Genomic DNA, 15,416 nt, shown 5'->3' with positions numbered 1-15,416 from the left:
TGTGTGTGCAGTGTCTAGGTGTAACACGGGGAGGCCTGTGTGTGCAGTGTCTAGGTGTAACACGTGTGTGTGTGTTTGTGTGTGTGTGTGCAGTGTCTAGGTGTAACACGGGGAGGCCTATGTGTCTTACCAACTTTCTCAGAAACTGGCTTAGTATTGCACCAGTTAGAATACCACCCTGTAAGAGAATCAGAAGTGACCAAAAATAGGACTCAGAAATAAAGAGGATTAAAACATTAATTTGGAGAGAAGCTACCAGTAGATCCTTGGCCTTTGTCATTCTGCCTGAATATCAAAAAAGAAAAACTGGTGACTGTGGCTTCCTGAAAAGATCCCTGACAATCCCCCACTCACACGAGGACATCAGACCTACATAAACACCAGCAGTACTTTCACCGAGCCAGTCCCTTGAGCAGTCTGAGATAAAGACTGGTAGCAGTCTGGTAGCACATGCCTGCAATGCAAGCTCCTTGGGAAGCTGAGGCAATAGGAGTATTTGAGCCAAGAGTTCAAAGCCAGCCTAGAACACTGTAGCAATGCTTGATTTCTTTTAAAGAGTTGGTAAAAAAAAATAAAAAAAAAAGAAAGGAAGAAAAATGAACAATAACAAAAAAAAAAATCAAAAGGCTTTCTACAGTTTTGGAGCTGACACCATGTTGGCAAGTGTGACGCAGCCCTGTGGACTGACCTCTTATCACCAGTGCAGTCCCGCTTCCAGTCTGTTTAGCTCTCGGTCCTGGCTCATGTGGAAATGCTATTCCACAGATGTAAACTGCGCTGTCATTTGGAGACACCCTGTTGACAGTGAGGGAGACTCGGTTCTGGTCCAGGGTTTCTTCCACTGTGAACTTGTCTGCCTTATTCCTGCATCCATCCAAGCACAGAGCCTCAGGCTGATGAGCGCCACAGCGAAACCACAGGCTTCTTGGTTGCTTTGAAGAGCATCCAGTTGTGGAAAAGGTACACTCCAAGGTGACAGTCTCAGAAGTGTAGTCCACCTCGAGGTAACGAGGCTGCACCACAGAGACAGTGCAGGCGCCCACCACACCTGTGTGAGGAAGCACGTGAATGTTGGGGAGCTTCTTCGCTGACGCTGCTGCTGGCCCTATTGAGCGAGGGACCACTCAGTCTCTGGTTCTTGTCCTACTCCCATTACAAACAAGACCGTAAAGACAACAGTGGGACTGGCCTGTGCTAACTCACTGCTGCTGGTCTTTACCTGATGGTTGTTGCCATGTCACCCAGCTACCTGTGGACAACCTCAGAGAGCTTCTCACAGGGTCAGTGTGGCTAGTGGAGGTGGTGTGTCTGAAGCCAGAAGGACATTCTATTTTTTTTTAAGATTTATTTATTTACTATGTATGCAGTGTTCTGTGTGCCTGCACATCAGAAGAGGGCGCCAGATCTCATACAGATGGTTGTGAGCCATCATGTGGGTGCTGGGAATTGAACTCAGGAACTCTGGAAGAGCAGCCAATGCTCTTAACCTCTGAACCATCTCTCCAGCCCCCAGAAGGACATTCTTAATGCCTACAAGCATTTCCTTGATCTCAGACCATCTATGTAATCTTGAAGAGCCTGTTTCCTCCTACACATCCCTTGATTTGGGGTTTGATCGAGCACATGAGCACCACCAGGTTTTCTGCCTTTTGGGGGCTGGATTGCCTAGGGATGAATCTGGTGTCCATTTGGGAATTAGGATAATGGGAAAAGATTGCCTATGAGAAAATGCAGGTCTGACTGCTGTAGAGCGGAGGTCAGGGAGGAGTCCTGTTGTAGAGTATCAAGGAGAACACAGACGGGCATTGGAACCTGTCTGCACTTGTGGCTCTGAATGCTGCCTGGGTCTCCTATGATGGTAGGGATGCTGCTCCCTTGTGCAGTTCATGTGTTTAAGAGATGTGTGTAATAGAAGGCAGCCATTTCGGTTGCTGCCCATGCCATTACTACTCTGCACTGTGTGGAGCTGCTAGGAGCTTGAGTTCCTGTCTTGGCCGTGTCACATGAGGAATAGTATTGGTGGAGGCAGATGGGAATTTATATGAGTTTTCAGTTCTACGCGCCAAATGGTCTCGGAAAAAATAATGGGCCAAATGGTCTTGCTTATCCCACTTTGTTCCTAAGAATGGGAGAGGGGAATCAATCCAAGTCCTCTGGTGCTTATATTCATTTAGCAGTGGTTCCCAATCTTCCTAAGGCTGGGACTCTTTAATACAGTTCCTCCTGTTGTGGTGGCCTTTAATCATAAAATTATTTCATTGCTACTTTATAACTATAATTTTGCTGCTGTTTTGAATTAATGTAAATATCTGATATTTGACCCCCAAAGGTCTTCAACCCCCAGGTTGAGAGCTGCTGATTGAGGGGCTGGGACTCTTTTAACATTTTGTCCTGCAGGTTCCCACCCAGAGCAGCAGAAGGCAGGGAAGGTAGTCCCCGCGTTTGTGAGAGGCTGTGCTCACATTTCACTCTGAGCTGTGTGTACACTGGTGGAAGCTGAGGCTCTGTGAGTCAGCTGGGAGTACCTCCTGGCTCCTTGTGTGCCCAGGGCAGTGGGCACCTCTGCACCTGTTGACTGAGCCCCTCCCTCATCAGGGACAGTCACCTTAGAAGTCCTCTACATGCAGATTTGGAATGGATCAGTCCTGTCAGGTTCCAGCACTGCAGACAGAGCCCCAGTCTCAGATGACTTCCGTGTGAAGAGTTTAAAAGTAGAGCCAACCTCTAACCCAGTAAAAAGTACTTACAACTTAGGAGTTTCCTATCTCAGCCTCGGTGAAATCACGAGACCGGCTGACGGAGGGGGCAGTGCTGTTCCTCCCCTCCAGTTGAGCAATGTTAGCCAAAACAACAATTGTGGATGGTGTCTCACCAAAGCCCTCTCCTGTGAAGTTTTTCTTTTAGGGATTCTTAAGTTCTATACTTTTGCTTTGTTTTGTAAATCAATTTCTACTGAAAATGTTGAAAGTTTATCTTGGGAGGAAATAAAATCACCTTACTACTTTTTAAAAACTAAGGAATACTGTAAACTTTGTTTGTGCTTACGTATGTCTGCCTGTTCAAGCGTGTGCACTTGTGTTGGTGCGCATGCATGCATGAATGTTGAGGTGCATATGGAGGCCGGAGGATAACCCCAGTTGTGTTCTTGGGAGTCGTCTACTTTTGTTTTTCCAGATGGTCTTAGTGGTTGAGTAGACTAGGCTGGCTAGTGAGCCCTGGGGAATCTGCCCATCTCTGCCTTCCCATCACTGATATCGTGTGTGCCACCAGGCCTGACTTTTTACATGGGCTCTAGAAACCACACGTAGGTACAACAAGCACATCACTGAGTTATTTCTCTAGCACCAACATTTATTATTGTTAATAAATTATTGTTATTATAGATTTTCAAGACATAGACTTTTTAAGACAAGACTGTATAGCTCTGGCTGTTCTGGAACTCGCGCTTTAGACCAGACTAGCTTCAATCAAACTCAGAGATCCACCTGCCTCTGTCTCTGCCTCTGCCTCTGCCTCCTGAGTCCTGGGACTAAAAGCATGTGCCACCACCACCCATCCCAACATTTTATTATTGTGGAGAATGTCAAGGATGGAAAAGTAGGTACCTAGCACAGCAGACCCACCGTTGCCTGGCTTTCCCTCAGTCTTGTTTCATCTCTGCTTACTGTCTCGTCCTTGTACCGCGTTGTTACTGTATCTGCAAACATTTCATGGTACAGCTGGAGAGGTTGGTTTTCTTTAACCAACTAAAATAGTGTGTAAAAGTAGTGTATAACTCATTGTAGACAGTAGAGCCGTTTAAGAGATCACCGTGGTTCCTTAACCAGAAAAACTAGTTAACATTCTAGTATCATTCATTCTCTTCCCCTCCCTGTAGCCTGCTTTCCTTTTCTTGTGTGTGAACCCAGAGCCTTGCGTATGCTGGGCAAGTGGCTCACTGCTAGATGGTAGACCTACCCTATATTTCTTTACAGATGAGAACATACTAATTTCAAACTTCTGCTCCATTTCTTTCCTTGCAGTCTAAATTTTATGGATAAATCTGAGATTATTTATAACTGTGATGAAAGAAATAACTTTTATAGAGCTAGAACAGGTACAGGCAGAATTTGGAGATATTATGGGGTGACTTTTCTCTAGAACAGGTTACAGTAGCTCTAAAATTCTTTTCGGCCTTTAGGAACACTGTTCTATGGGATACTAGGCAATTCTTGTGCAGTGTGCAAGCTTGCCCATGTGGGAATTGACTTGTTAGCACATGAGGTGCTGAGCAGATCCTGTCAAGACTAGCAGGAAACCTTCCTTCAGCTGTGGGGAAGAAGAAACCCCACATCCTTACTGTAGTGCTACACATTTTAAATTATTTGGCAAGAGCTCAAGTATACGTTTATTAGGAAGCAACAGTTCATTTAAATGAAATGGAGAAGAGAAAAAACCATCCTTACCGACATGAAATAGGATCAGGCTGATTTCCAGCGGGAGGCCGATCTTGCTTGTGCTCACAGGGCCCATCACTCTGCATGTGCTGGGCATGTACTCAAGAGGATGGCCTTCCTTGTCCTCCTTTTTCAGAAAGGAAGAAGTAAAGAGGAACTCTTATTAAGGAAGCACAAGCAGGAACTTTTAGAAATTGTGTAAACATGGTTTCTAACAAGTTTCACCATTTAAAGTTGAGATTTTGGTTGGTTTTTCTAAACATGTGTATTTTAGAAATTTTCATAGGCATTTAACGTTCTGTGTGGAGGTTCACTTTATACCTAGCCATGTCCCAGGAAGTCATGTGGTTCTCATGAGTGCTCTTGTTGCTGCTGTGGTCATGTGTGGAGAGCCTCTCAGGCCAGAAATTGCTAAACCTGAACAGCCGCAGGCCATGTTTCCTGTAGGCTTGGGAGAAAAAATAGTGGTCAACACATCCTAGTATGGTGAAGAAGTGTGTGGCTGCTGTTAAGCATGTCCACCTGGCTTTAATTTGGACTCCTTAGTGTTGACAAGCAAATTGAGTGTGCCCCTGGTCTGTGTTCTGGGTATGAGTCACACACAGCCCCCACCGTCAACACACACGCTCAGCCTGTCAGTCAGGTGGTTCTCCATAAGTAGCAGGAACTGACTCAGGCTGATCCAGCAAAAGGAGACCTGTTAAGAAGGTTTGAGATGGCGCCTGGAGAGCCATGTGAGCTCAGAGTTGGGAAGTGCTTGAGTGGCACTGTACACTGGTGTGATGCTGTGCTGGGCTGCTCCCTCCGGGCACTCAGTGCTGCACACTCGTCATAATGCACCTTCCACTCACCAGTCTACCGCGATAGCCACTTGGTGTCTATGCCTGCACTTAGCAAAAAGCCTCCTGTTCTTTTGGGTCATTCCAGTCTTGGCAACAGACCAAGGTGCTGCACCAGTCCCCTGCTGCAAGGAAGGCCAGAAAAGCAGCTCCCTCACCCCCACCCAACGAAGGATTAATTCCCCAGATGGGCTGGCCACTGAAGGTACATACAGTCTTTCCCCAGTATCCAGTGTGCTCTAGTCACCTTCTAGTGGTAGATCTGTTTAGCATCAGAAGCCTCACTCTGAATTCAGTGGCCTGTCACCATAGCCTCTAAAAGCACCCCACATTCAAAGATACTCTTGGTTTTGTCCTTGTATAGTCAGGGTATGGCTTGGAGGAGAGCGTGACCTTGCCTGCTTTCCACACCCCAGGCTCTTAATGTTTATAGGTTTGGAAGTGTTTGACAGATGACTTAGGGAATGGGTCAGCATCTCTTGAAAAGTCTGTGTGTCTGTAAATTAAATTCCTCATGAGCCTATTTTAGTTTTCATGCAGGTAACTTTCTAGACTGGAAGTTGAGTAAGTGTTCTGTATATGTGGTTCCTTGTACTGACCAAACCTTCCTTTCAAATACTAGCAGTTAACCTCTGACCCCATATTTCAGTATTTCCTGGCTAGTTTTCTGAGCCACAAGAGAAGCTCCGTCAGTGTAGGATCGGGATGCAGACAGCCCGAGAGCATCGCTGTGGGAAATTCTGTCGCTCCTTCCAGCTGTGTCCACCCAAGGGTGTTCAGCACCCGGAATACTAGCGCTCCCTTCCCTTCCCTCTTAGTGAACCATTTGTTCAAGGATTTAACTTGATGTTTTTATTTGTTCTAGTAGGTGGCAAGTGGGAGAAACCGTCAGAAATTTTGGAAATCAAGGGACAGAATTGGGAAGAACAAGTGAACAGCCTGCCTGAAGTCTTCAGGAAGGCTGGCTTTGTCGTCGAAGCTTTCACCAGACTGCCGTACCTGTGTGAGGGTGACATGTACAACGACTACTACGTGCTGGACGACGCTGTCTTTGTCCTCAGACCAGTGTAAACGTGTGGGCCAAGCCTTCAGAGCCCAGAAGAGGGGCTGTGCCCAGTGATGCGAGGGGACTGCCTCTGGAGGCTGCCATTCTCAGTATCATGTAGGAATTTTAAAAGCCAAAATACTAATTCTTTCTTTGTAGTGTGTAAAGGAGTGTTTTTAAAAACAAAACCCCAACTCTTTGTGTATTTTTAATCAAGTCTTTACTCAGAGTCACGCTCCAAATGCAGGTCACTCTCCAATTATGATGGAAGATATTTTTTATACTTAATTGCTGTAGGGACTCATTCCCAGACAAAGCAATAGTCATGACGTCATGGAACCAATAAATGGATTGTTTTTAATAAATGAAGACTGGCAATAAAGCTGTCCCTTCAATTCCAAATATTGATTATAAGGTAGAGCCACTGATAACTCTTTCATGTTTAGAAACTCCTGTTGCTATTCAAAAAAATGTTTTTAATCATGCTAATAAACGTTTTTGAAGATGACTCTGCCCCACATTTAAGTTACTTTCCAACTCTTCTTTTAGTCTAATACAGCTTTGGGTTCAGGATGCTCAGTTGAAGCCTGACTTGAAACATGCGGGTGGAACAGGGAAGGCAGGCTTCAGCTTGGGCATGGTGGAGCATGAAGCTTGCAGAGAACCTCTGGTGATTTTGACATCCTTAGAATGACCAGCTTCATTTAGATAGAGTGCTCTAGGAAGCACCATCCGCAGCTCTGACCAGCCTCTCCCACAGCTCTGTTCTGGTCTACCTTGTGTCCTCAGGGTTGAAGCATTCCATTGCGTTGACTGACTGGATGCAGCCTAAAATTCAGCTGCTTCCTCTTCCTCACAGGCCTCCTTTCCAGAATATGACTTATCCCCAACTCCTTAGCTGAGCTCAGTATTTGTCAAGAATATGTATGTTTGCTGAAGACCATAGCAGACACATGCTAGAATCTGGGAGTGCCTCCAAGAAACTCAAACATTTAGCAAGATCAATACCCATTATGGACATTCCGAAGAGCAGACTGCTTACCCTAGAGCCTAAATAAAGTCCCAGTGGTCACAGCAAAGACACTGAGTGAGGGAAGTCACACTGTTATCCAGGTGCTCATTAACTTCAGATTTACACAGAGAAACTGAGTCACATTTAACGACAACACCTGGGTGAAAGAGCCACACCCCAGCAGCCCTCCGCCATTACTGTGTTCTCAGAGGGGTCATGTAGTGTTAGCGCTGTGTTCTGTGATTCTGTTTTTCAGGACACGAGGTAAATGAGGTACAGGCAGCACCCTAGATTGTGAACAGAGGAACGGAACAACTCTAACATACTAATTCTGCTGTGGAAACTTGCTTCTTTAGCTAGCTGGCGTCACTTGAGGGGCTGCTGTTTTAATCCTGCCAAGCCAGGGAAGGGTATTCAGAGGCCAGTGGCCCCCGAGCAGCCCCTGTTGTTGAAGTTGAGGTCTGTTGAAAAGATCACAGAGAAGCAGAGAAAGTACGTGCATTTATGTGCTCAAGACAATATTTTAAGAAAATCTGAGGTTCTCCAAAAATGAGTTTATTAGGAATGCTGGGTTTTGACTTGGAAACCAGGTGTTTATGTTTGCTGTCAGGGCTGGGAAACCTCGGTGCATGTCACCACTGGCCACTAGATGGTACTGTTGCTTACTGACGGGCAGGCCCCCCCCCCCCCCAGTGTAATAATGTGGCCTTGTGCGCAGCATTCCTGGCAGTAAGTGCTTCAAACCCAGTTGAGGTCGTGTCTGAGAAACGGAGAGCTCCATCTGTGGTCAGGCAGGCTTGCCAGTTGACCCTAAAGGTGAACGGAGAAAGGAAACACAGTTTGCACCTGGGATTCCTGGCACCCTGCACCTGCATTCAAAACCCCTGGAGTGTTGAGAGCACGGGGTACAGAGAAGGGAGGGGAGGAGGACACAATGTCCCTAGTCATTTCCCTCTTGGATGAGGTCATTAAAGTCGGTACTGTATTTTCCCCCATCCTGCTCCAACTGTCAGTTTTTTGTTTATTTGTTTTGTTTGTAGCCAACTTGCAACAGGAAACAAGCTGACGTGGGAAATAAGTGAACCGTAGGTGTTACCAGTCATTAACACTGTACAGAATTTAGGCGTTGACGCCACAGATCACAAACTTGGGCTTATAATTGGCTCTAAACAACCAGAACGCTCAAAGACTTGCAGCCTGTGTATCAAAGATATAATGGATCGGCAGATAGTTGAATAAATGTTTGTTGAGCAAGCATGAGGGCTGGAGTATAGATCCCCAGGTACGTGAAGATCTTGGAATCCTAGCATGTGGGAGTCAGACATCTCTGGAGCAAGGTGGCTCCCCAGATAAGCTCCAGCTTCAGTGAGAAATCCCGTCTCAGTACATAAAGTGGAGAGCAATTGAAGAAGCTACCAGAAATCGGCACACGTGCGCACACACAGGAGAAATTCACATTGTATGCGCCTGAAGAAATATTTCTGATGTAAATAGGAAGAATCCATCCTGAAATTACAGCCCTGCGACATGAGATTCTGAGGTCTCCTGTAGCTATGTGATGAGTGTGTGGGTGGTGAGGCCGTAAGGCTGTTAGTGGTGGTTATGGAGACTCACAGATAGCAGCTATGTATACACTGTGCTTTATCAGTTCAGTGTATTGTGTTGTCTACCTTCTAGGTAGAAATTCTAAAACTTTAGTGGTGTCTTTAATTTTGAACTGCTTTAAAAGTAAGCTGACTAGGGACTAATTCTAGGTTTGTAAAAGTTAGAATTCTATCCAGTAGGCCCTGGTGCTCCTGTTTGATGACCCATCCCATGTTCCAGGCTGTCAAGGTCTCGCTCCTTTTCCTGATAGTCTTCCTGTCCTCCGTTCCCATTCAGGATGCCCCACTCCAGCAGCTGTTTCCCCCCTCAAAGATTTATGTGTATGAGTGTTTTTGCCGGCATGTGTACATGTGCTGGTTGTGTGCTGGTGCAAGTGGACGTCAGAGGGGGTTCCAGGTCTTGTGGTCCATCGTGAACCACCATGTGATTGCTGAGAACTGAACGCAGGACCTCTGTAAGATCAGCCAGTGCTCTAACCCACTGAGCCCTCTCCAGCTGATTTCATTTTTTAATTATCAATGCTGACTGACATAGAATGCCATCATTTTCTTTTCCCATCATTGTGTAGTCAAATACATGTGATAGATTGACCACCAACCATTTTCAGTGATGTTTAGTGTAGTCTAACAGTGCAGTCTTCCCCTCCATCTGTCTCTAGAACACTTCATTTTGCCAGACTGGAGACTTCGTATTAACCAACTCCATATCCAGGTTCCACCCTAGTATATATTATACTAAGTGAAATAAACCAGTCTCTCTCTCTCTCTCTCTCTCTCTCTCTCTCTCTCTCTCTCTCTCTCTCTCTCTCTCTCTCTCTCTCACACACACACACACACACACACACACACACACAACCTAAAAAAGACCATGACCCTATATCTGCAAGGAACGTAGAATCCTGAAAGTGGAAGGCTCATCCACTTGTCTACTGATAGACGCTCAGAAAACTCCACATTTCAGATGTGAACGTTGCTGCTGTGTTTATGAATGTATAAATATTTCTTAAAGACTCTTTTCACTTTTTGGGAGAAGATACCAAAAGTGGAACTGCTGGATCACACTGTAACTCATTCTAGTTTTAGTTTTTTTTGAGAAACTACAATAATGAAACGGTTTTATATGCCTGCCAACAGTGCCCCGAGTTCCAGTGTGCCCACATCCTTGCCAACACTTATTTTAGATGGCAGCTGTCTAATGTATACGAGCCGGTTATGCTTGGTTCTCTTTCCCTAAGGATTAATGCATCATACTTTTATAGTTCAACTCGGGGCGTTTGGCTTCATTTCCTAGTAAAGTGCACTTTGTAAATATCCATTGGTACCCTGAACAACAGAATCCCTTTTCTTTATGAAAGCTTAGACCTCTCTGGAGAATTGGGAGAATATTGTTACATAACTAGAATTTAAGAGTCCCCTTGGGTTTGGAAGTCAGTCTGACCTATTCAGATGAATGAATGCCTTCAGTATAAAGTCATTTTTGAACTACTTTCAATACCTGTAAGGTGGTAACAACATTGGATCTCTGCATTTCAGTTCGAGAACATAGATAAGGATAGATAGGATGCCCAGATGGTATTGTCAGGTTCCCTGTTAGGATATGACACAGTATATTTTTACTTTTTGAGATGGGGGTCAGACTGGTCTCAAACTCAAGGATTTGGAGTGATCCTTGTATCCAGGTCCTGTAGTGGAGGGAGCTGTAGCTCTGTGCCACTGCCTTGGCTGGAGATTTGCATGTTTAAATGCACATGAGCCCCCAGCCATCTCCCAGCGGTGGGTTGAAGTGACCAGGACGTCAAGCTCACAATGTCAGTTTCTCAGCACTTCACAAAGCGGAGCTTTTGCATTCCAGATATCACGCTAACTAGAGAAAAGAAAAACAGCCCAAAAGAAGGCAATGAAAATGAACGTTACCTGTCCGACTCATAGTGGAGTGTACCACTGGTGACATTTTGGTATCTTCGCAGGGCTCCCCAGTGCATGTGAGTATGTGCCCATTCACGCGACTCTACATGCTGTGATAGATGCTTTTACTTCTCCAGAAGAAATCGTGCAAAGCTCACAGGTTTCTAATCAGAAGCTGACAGAAGATGCCAGATTTTCCTATCATTCAGGGCTTGAGAACTGAACCAAAGCCTGGGGGACAAAAGGATGGTTTTGAGGATATTGGAGAAAGAATATCAAAATCCACTGATGGGCGTCAGAACACCTCGGGGGGTCCTTTGTTTAATTTTATTGTGACAAAATAAGTAAAAATTAGGATGATTGAGATGTTTCATTAAATGGGAGAATTGCCAGAGAGCCTCCAGGGTCCATGATTGTATTTTCACTGAGTAAGATGAAAAACAGGTATGCATAATCTCTCTGATACAACCTGCTATTTTAATGTATTTGTATCTCATTTTAATAAAAGCACATATATTAGTAGTTGGCTCTTTTGGAGATGAAAGGGTTTGTGTGTGTGTGTGTGTGTGTGTGTGTGTGTGTATGTGTTTATTATATGATCTTTTTAAAAAGACTGTTCTTCCAGTGGGTATGGGACCCAGGGCTGGTACGTGCTAGGCTCCTTCTCTACCACTGGGCTGCCCCGGCAGCACAAGGCTATTCTAATGGGAAGTACACTCATGCCGTTGATGGATGGTCGTCTAGCCATGGACTGAGCACCTAAGACGGATCTCTCTCTACTATCACCGTGTGCATCACTTGTAGCCTTGTTAGTAAGAATGGCGTTTTTCTGGAAAGCCCCATAAGTGGTTTTTGTTTTGTTTTTCATGCATGGTGTTCAAGTACGGAGCCTTTCACATCAATTTTAGTAACTAGAGACATGCCAGTCTCACCCCATCCATTCTGCCACTCCTAGATCTTATCCTCATGCCCATCTCAGCCCGTCTTACAGTTTGTAACTGTGTTTGTAAAAACAAGAGACTTCTTTTGTTATTGTTGTGGTTTTGGAGACAGGGGTCTCTGTGCAGCCCTGGCAGGCCCAGAACTCCTTTTGTAGGCTAGACTGGCCTCAAACTCACAGAGGTCCGTGCCCACCACAGCTGGCTAAGATGGTACTTCTAAGAGAGTCTGCTACAGTGATCGCAGCTTGAAGCAGCCAGGCTGCCAAGCATCTAGCGGCCACATGACTCCCACTGTAGTTTTGCTGTCTTGTTTTTTAGGATTGGATCCTCACCTTGTTGCCCATGCTGGTCTCTAGTTTGTAGCTCTCCCGTCTCAGCGTCCCACGGGCTGCAGTGACAGTCGAGCATCGCTCCTCCCAGCTGGACTTTGGAGTTTGAATGGTCTCTTTGAATCCAGACCCAAATAAATTCCCTGCATTGTCATTGGCCGCTGTCTTCAGGAAAGCTAACCGTCCAGGTTGGGAGATCCCAGGCAATAAGACCTAGGCAGGAAAGGGGGCGGAGGAGCTGCATGCTCTGGTCCAGTCCTGAAAGGAGTGGCTGTCACACCACCGTGGCTGGACTCAGAGCCTTGGAGCCTGCAGCTTAGCAGGTGAGGACCCGCGGACCAGACGCTGGGGACAGCAGTGGACAGACGGTAGGCAGAGTGTGGGTACCTTATATGCTTCTAGATATCCTTAGGATGGCGAGACGGTGAGAGAGAGAGAGAGAGAGAGAGAGAGAGAGAGAGAGAGAGAAAGAACCCTTCACAGAATTAAGTAGGCATCAGGACCTACTTAATAACAGTCACATCAGTAACAGACCCCATTTTAAGGACCCTTGCAGCAACAATAGTACCAGTCACACAACAACTATTGTTGTTTGAGTTCTGTTAGCCAGGCTGGGCTGGGAGCTTTGGGACTGTTAAAGGCGAGGAGGTGTTAATTAATGCTTTCCTGGCTCTTGTGAGGAAATGTGAAAAGATGGGACCAGTATGCACTGGATACATACTTAGTTTATTTTGCACTGGGATGTGAATACAATCCCCACCCACATGCTAGGTGAGCATGCTCTCCCACTGAGCTATCTAACCTGTCACAATACATTTATGCATGCCTAAAATCATCTTTACATGCCACCCTCATATATAAAGATGGAAATGGTCAGAGAGGTTAAGGGATTTACTCAGTAACACACAGGTAGGAACTGGCGGTTCAAGTTAAAGCTGTGATCCTATCCTGGGTTGCTGTTGGGTTCCTGGGACTGGGATTTGGGACTGTTGAGCATGTCTGGCCTTTGCAATCCATTAGTCCAGATCTGGCTCTGTCACTTAGTAGCTGTAAGGCCTTGTTCTGCTCACTCAGCTTCTGAGATACACCATTCTCATGGGTGAAGTAGGCACAATGGGGGTGTTTGCCTCCAAGTTTCTGCAAGTATTCAGTGTGGCCGTGCATGTGCTAGGCTGGCCTCCTTCAGTGTTTTCAAGGGCCATGAATCCTGGGGATTCTACAGCGTTAGAGAGCACACTGCCATTTGCTCGCTGTGTGAGCTTTTCAAGTGTATGAACTCATCTGTGAAACACAGTCGGGGAAACTCAGGGCTGACAGAGTACCCAGGAAGTCCCTTCTCTCCTCTTTTTCTTTGCATTTTGGAAGTCAGAGCCTTTTGATGGTGGTCAAGGCAGACACTGAGAGTTTGTGTTCTGGTAGAGGGGGCAGGTACTTAAGCCCCCGTACCTTTCCTCCCAAACTCACCATCCCCCTGACTTCTGCAGCCCTAAGCTAGAAGGTCCCAATATGACGTACTGAAGTAAATGCAAGCTCACTAACTCATGTGGGTTTTCCTTTGCCTTAGCCATGAGCTGTCTTTGTTTGTTGGTTTTTGGTTTTGAGAAAGGGGTCCACTATGTAGCCCAAGGTATCCTGGAATTTGATATATACACCAGGCTGCCCTTGAACTGGCAGTGATCCTCCTGACTCTAACACCCTCCAGAGTACTAAGATTGGATTACACGCATTCACATGCTATCACACTCAACTATGAAATGATACCTTGTGTGTGTGTGTGTGTGTGTGTGTGTGTGTGTGTGTGTGTGTGTGTGTGTGTGTATACGGGCCCATATGTGGAGCTCATGCCCCCGACTTTAAATGGAGCTGCCTTCCAGCAGTGGCAGACTGTTAGTTGTCTGGGCGGCATGTCTCAGCTTGAAGGAACCTCCGAGCACCGCGTCTCATTTCGTAGAAGAACAGCTTGCTTCTGGCTCACCTGGGGCTTGTAAGTTTTGAGATGTAAAGTTGGGAGTACCTCTGTTCCAGTCGACCAAACCTCTGACCGCTCCGTCAGGCAACCCCCGTCCCAAGGAGCTCTGAGGTCTGTAATGACTGCCGCTGTGGTCATCTGAGGTTCTGCAGGGTGGTTTGGTGGAGAAAGGACAGGGCCACAGAGAAAGCCATCAGTTGTTTACCACCACATGGTCCATGTTCTTTCAATCCTTTTGACCAGCCCTCTCTAAGAGAGTACCCCAAAGGGCTTTTAATTAAAACCAAATCCCCAATTGGCAGTGAGCTGGGCTTCCCCAGACGGAAGACATTCAGTCCCCCAGAAAGAGGAGTGCTTATTTCACTATTGTAACCCTCTCACAGGGGTAATAGGATCAGCGAGGTCAGGCACAAGAAGCATCATTGTCTGGGAAATTGGAGGACCGAGAATGAGGCTGATGGCCCAGCGGCATGTGACCAGAGAGAACAGGGAAGGAGGCGAGAGGTTCCCCAACCGCTCAGATCCAGGAAGTTGTTAGAGCTGAGCCTAGCAGCTCTGAGGCACAGCTGGTGAGCTGTGGTTTGCTCAGATCCTATCAGAATGAAGGGTCTTGGTGCCTGGGTGTTTCGAAAGTGTCATGGTCTGTCTTGGCCCTGGAAAGTCAAAGGAGCACAATAGGTTTTTCTTTTTTTTTTTTTTAATGTTTGTTGTGGATGTTCCCCGAGGGACAAAACAATCCATTAATGTAATAAGTTAGCAGTGCTGATGAGAGTTGGACTAGAGAATGCTGGGTGCCTGTAATTTCTGGATAGCACCAACCCACCATGGGATTTTCTTTACCTCCAGAAGTTCCTTCTAATATTGGAAGAGGGTGCTGTTACTGGAAATACTGAGGGAGGTTCCCTTTTAAGGTTCTTAGTTTCATAAATAAAACAACTTATGAATGGATTCAGAAGGAAGGTTAAAAAAACAATTATACTGGAGTTTAAGAGAAAAACATATAGAACGGGGGAGGTGAAAATCCCAGCAGCCACCATGAGAGATGGAGGAAGTTGTGTTTTTAAGTTGCAAAGAGCTTATCCGGAAGGGACAAGCTCTCCCGAGGATGTGAGTGGACCAGAGAGCCAAGGAAAGAACTCTATAAAGAAAGAGCTCTCAATGCTCCGGCCATGCTGTGGTCGCTAGTGGCACCCTTTCTCCGTGGTTCTGGGGCTTGTTTTCACATGTGCTGTGTTCGTTAGATGAGGCCGGGATGAGGAAGTCTTCCTCTGCAAACTGGCTTATTTCTTTATATTTATTATGTATACAACATTCTGTTTCCATGTGTGCCTGCACG

General features: G+C 46.0%; 3 protein-coding genes across 5 annotated transcripts in view; 2 read left to right on the top strand and 1 right to left on the bottom strand.

The window, feature by feature from the left end:
* The window catches only part of Igsf6 (immunoglobulin superfamily member 6), a 15,443-nt gene extending 9,309 nt beyond the window's left edge, over window positions 1-6,134 (bottom strand). For both annotated transcript variants that reach the window (XM_005351141.3, XM_013347734.2), the window contains exons 1-2: window positions 4,446-6,134; window positions 689-1,048 (exon numbers count right to left, since the gene is read on the bottom strand). In XM_005351141.3, coding sequence (XP_005351198.1) covers window positions 689-1,048; window positions 4,446-4,533 — 448 coding nt within the window. In that variant the 5' untranslated portion in view covers window positions 4,534-6,134. The remainder of the gene's footprint in view (window positions 1-688; window positions 1,049-4,445) is intronic.
* Mettl9 (methyltransferase like 9) overlaps window positions 1-6,828 on the top strand; it is a 42,694-nt gene extending 35,866 nt beyond the window's left edge. The window contains exon 5 of one of the 2 annotated variants that reach the window (XM_005351143.3): window positions 6,144-6,828. In XM_005351143.3, coding sequence (XP_005351200.1) covers window positions 6,144-6,346 — 203 coding nt within the window. In that variant the 3' untranslated portion in view covers window positions 6,347-6,828. Of the gene's footprint in view, window positions 1-6,140 lie in introns of both variants that reach the window. The other variant, XM_005351142.2, reaches the window with a different exon arrangement.
* Window positions 6,829-14,015: 7,187 nt separating this feature from the next.
* Window positions 14,016-15,416, top strand: part of Otoa (otoancorin) — an 82,144-nt gene continuing 80,743 nt past the window's right edge. Inside the window, exon 1 of the mRNA XM_005351171.2 lies at window positions 14,016-14,095. Coding sequence (XP_005351228.1) covers window positions 14,016-14,095 — 80 coding nt within the window. The remainder of the gene's footprint in view (window positions 14,096-15,416) is intronic.

This window comes from Microtus ochrogaster, chromosome 8 (assembly GCF_000317375.1).
Source record: "Microtus ochrogaster isolate Prairie Vole_2 chromosome 8, MicOch1.0, whole genome shotgun sequence".
NCBI classification, from domain to species: domain Eukaryota; kingdom Metazoa; phylum Chordata; class Mammalia; order Rodentia; family Cricetidae; genus Microtus; species Microtus ochrogaster.
This window is presented reverse-complemented; position numbering and strand designations above follow the sequence as displayed.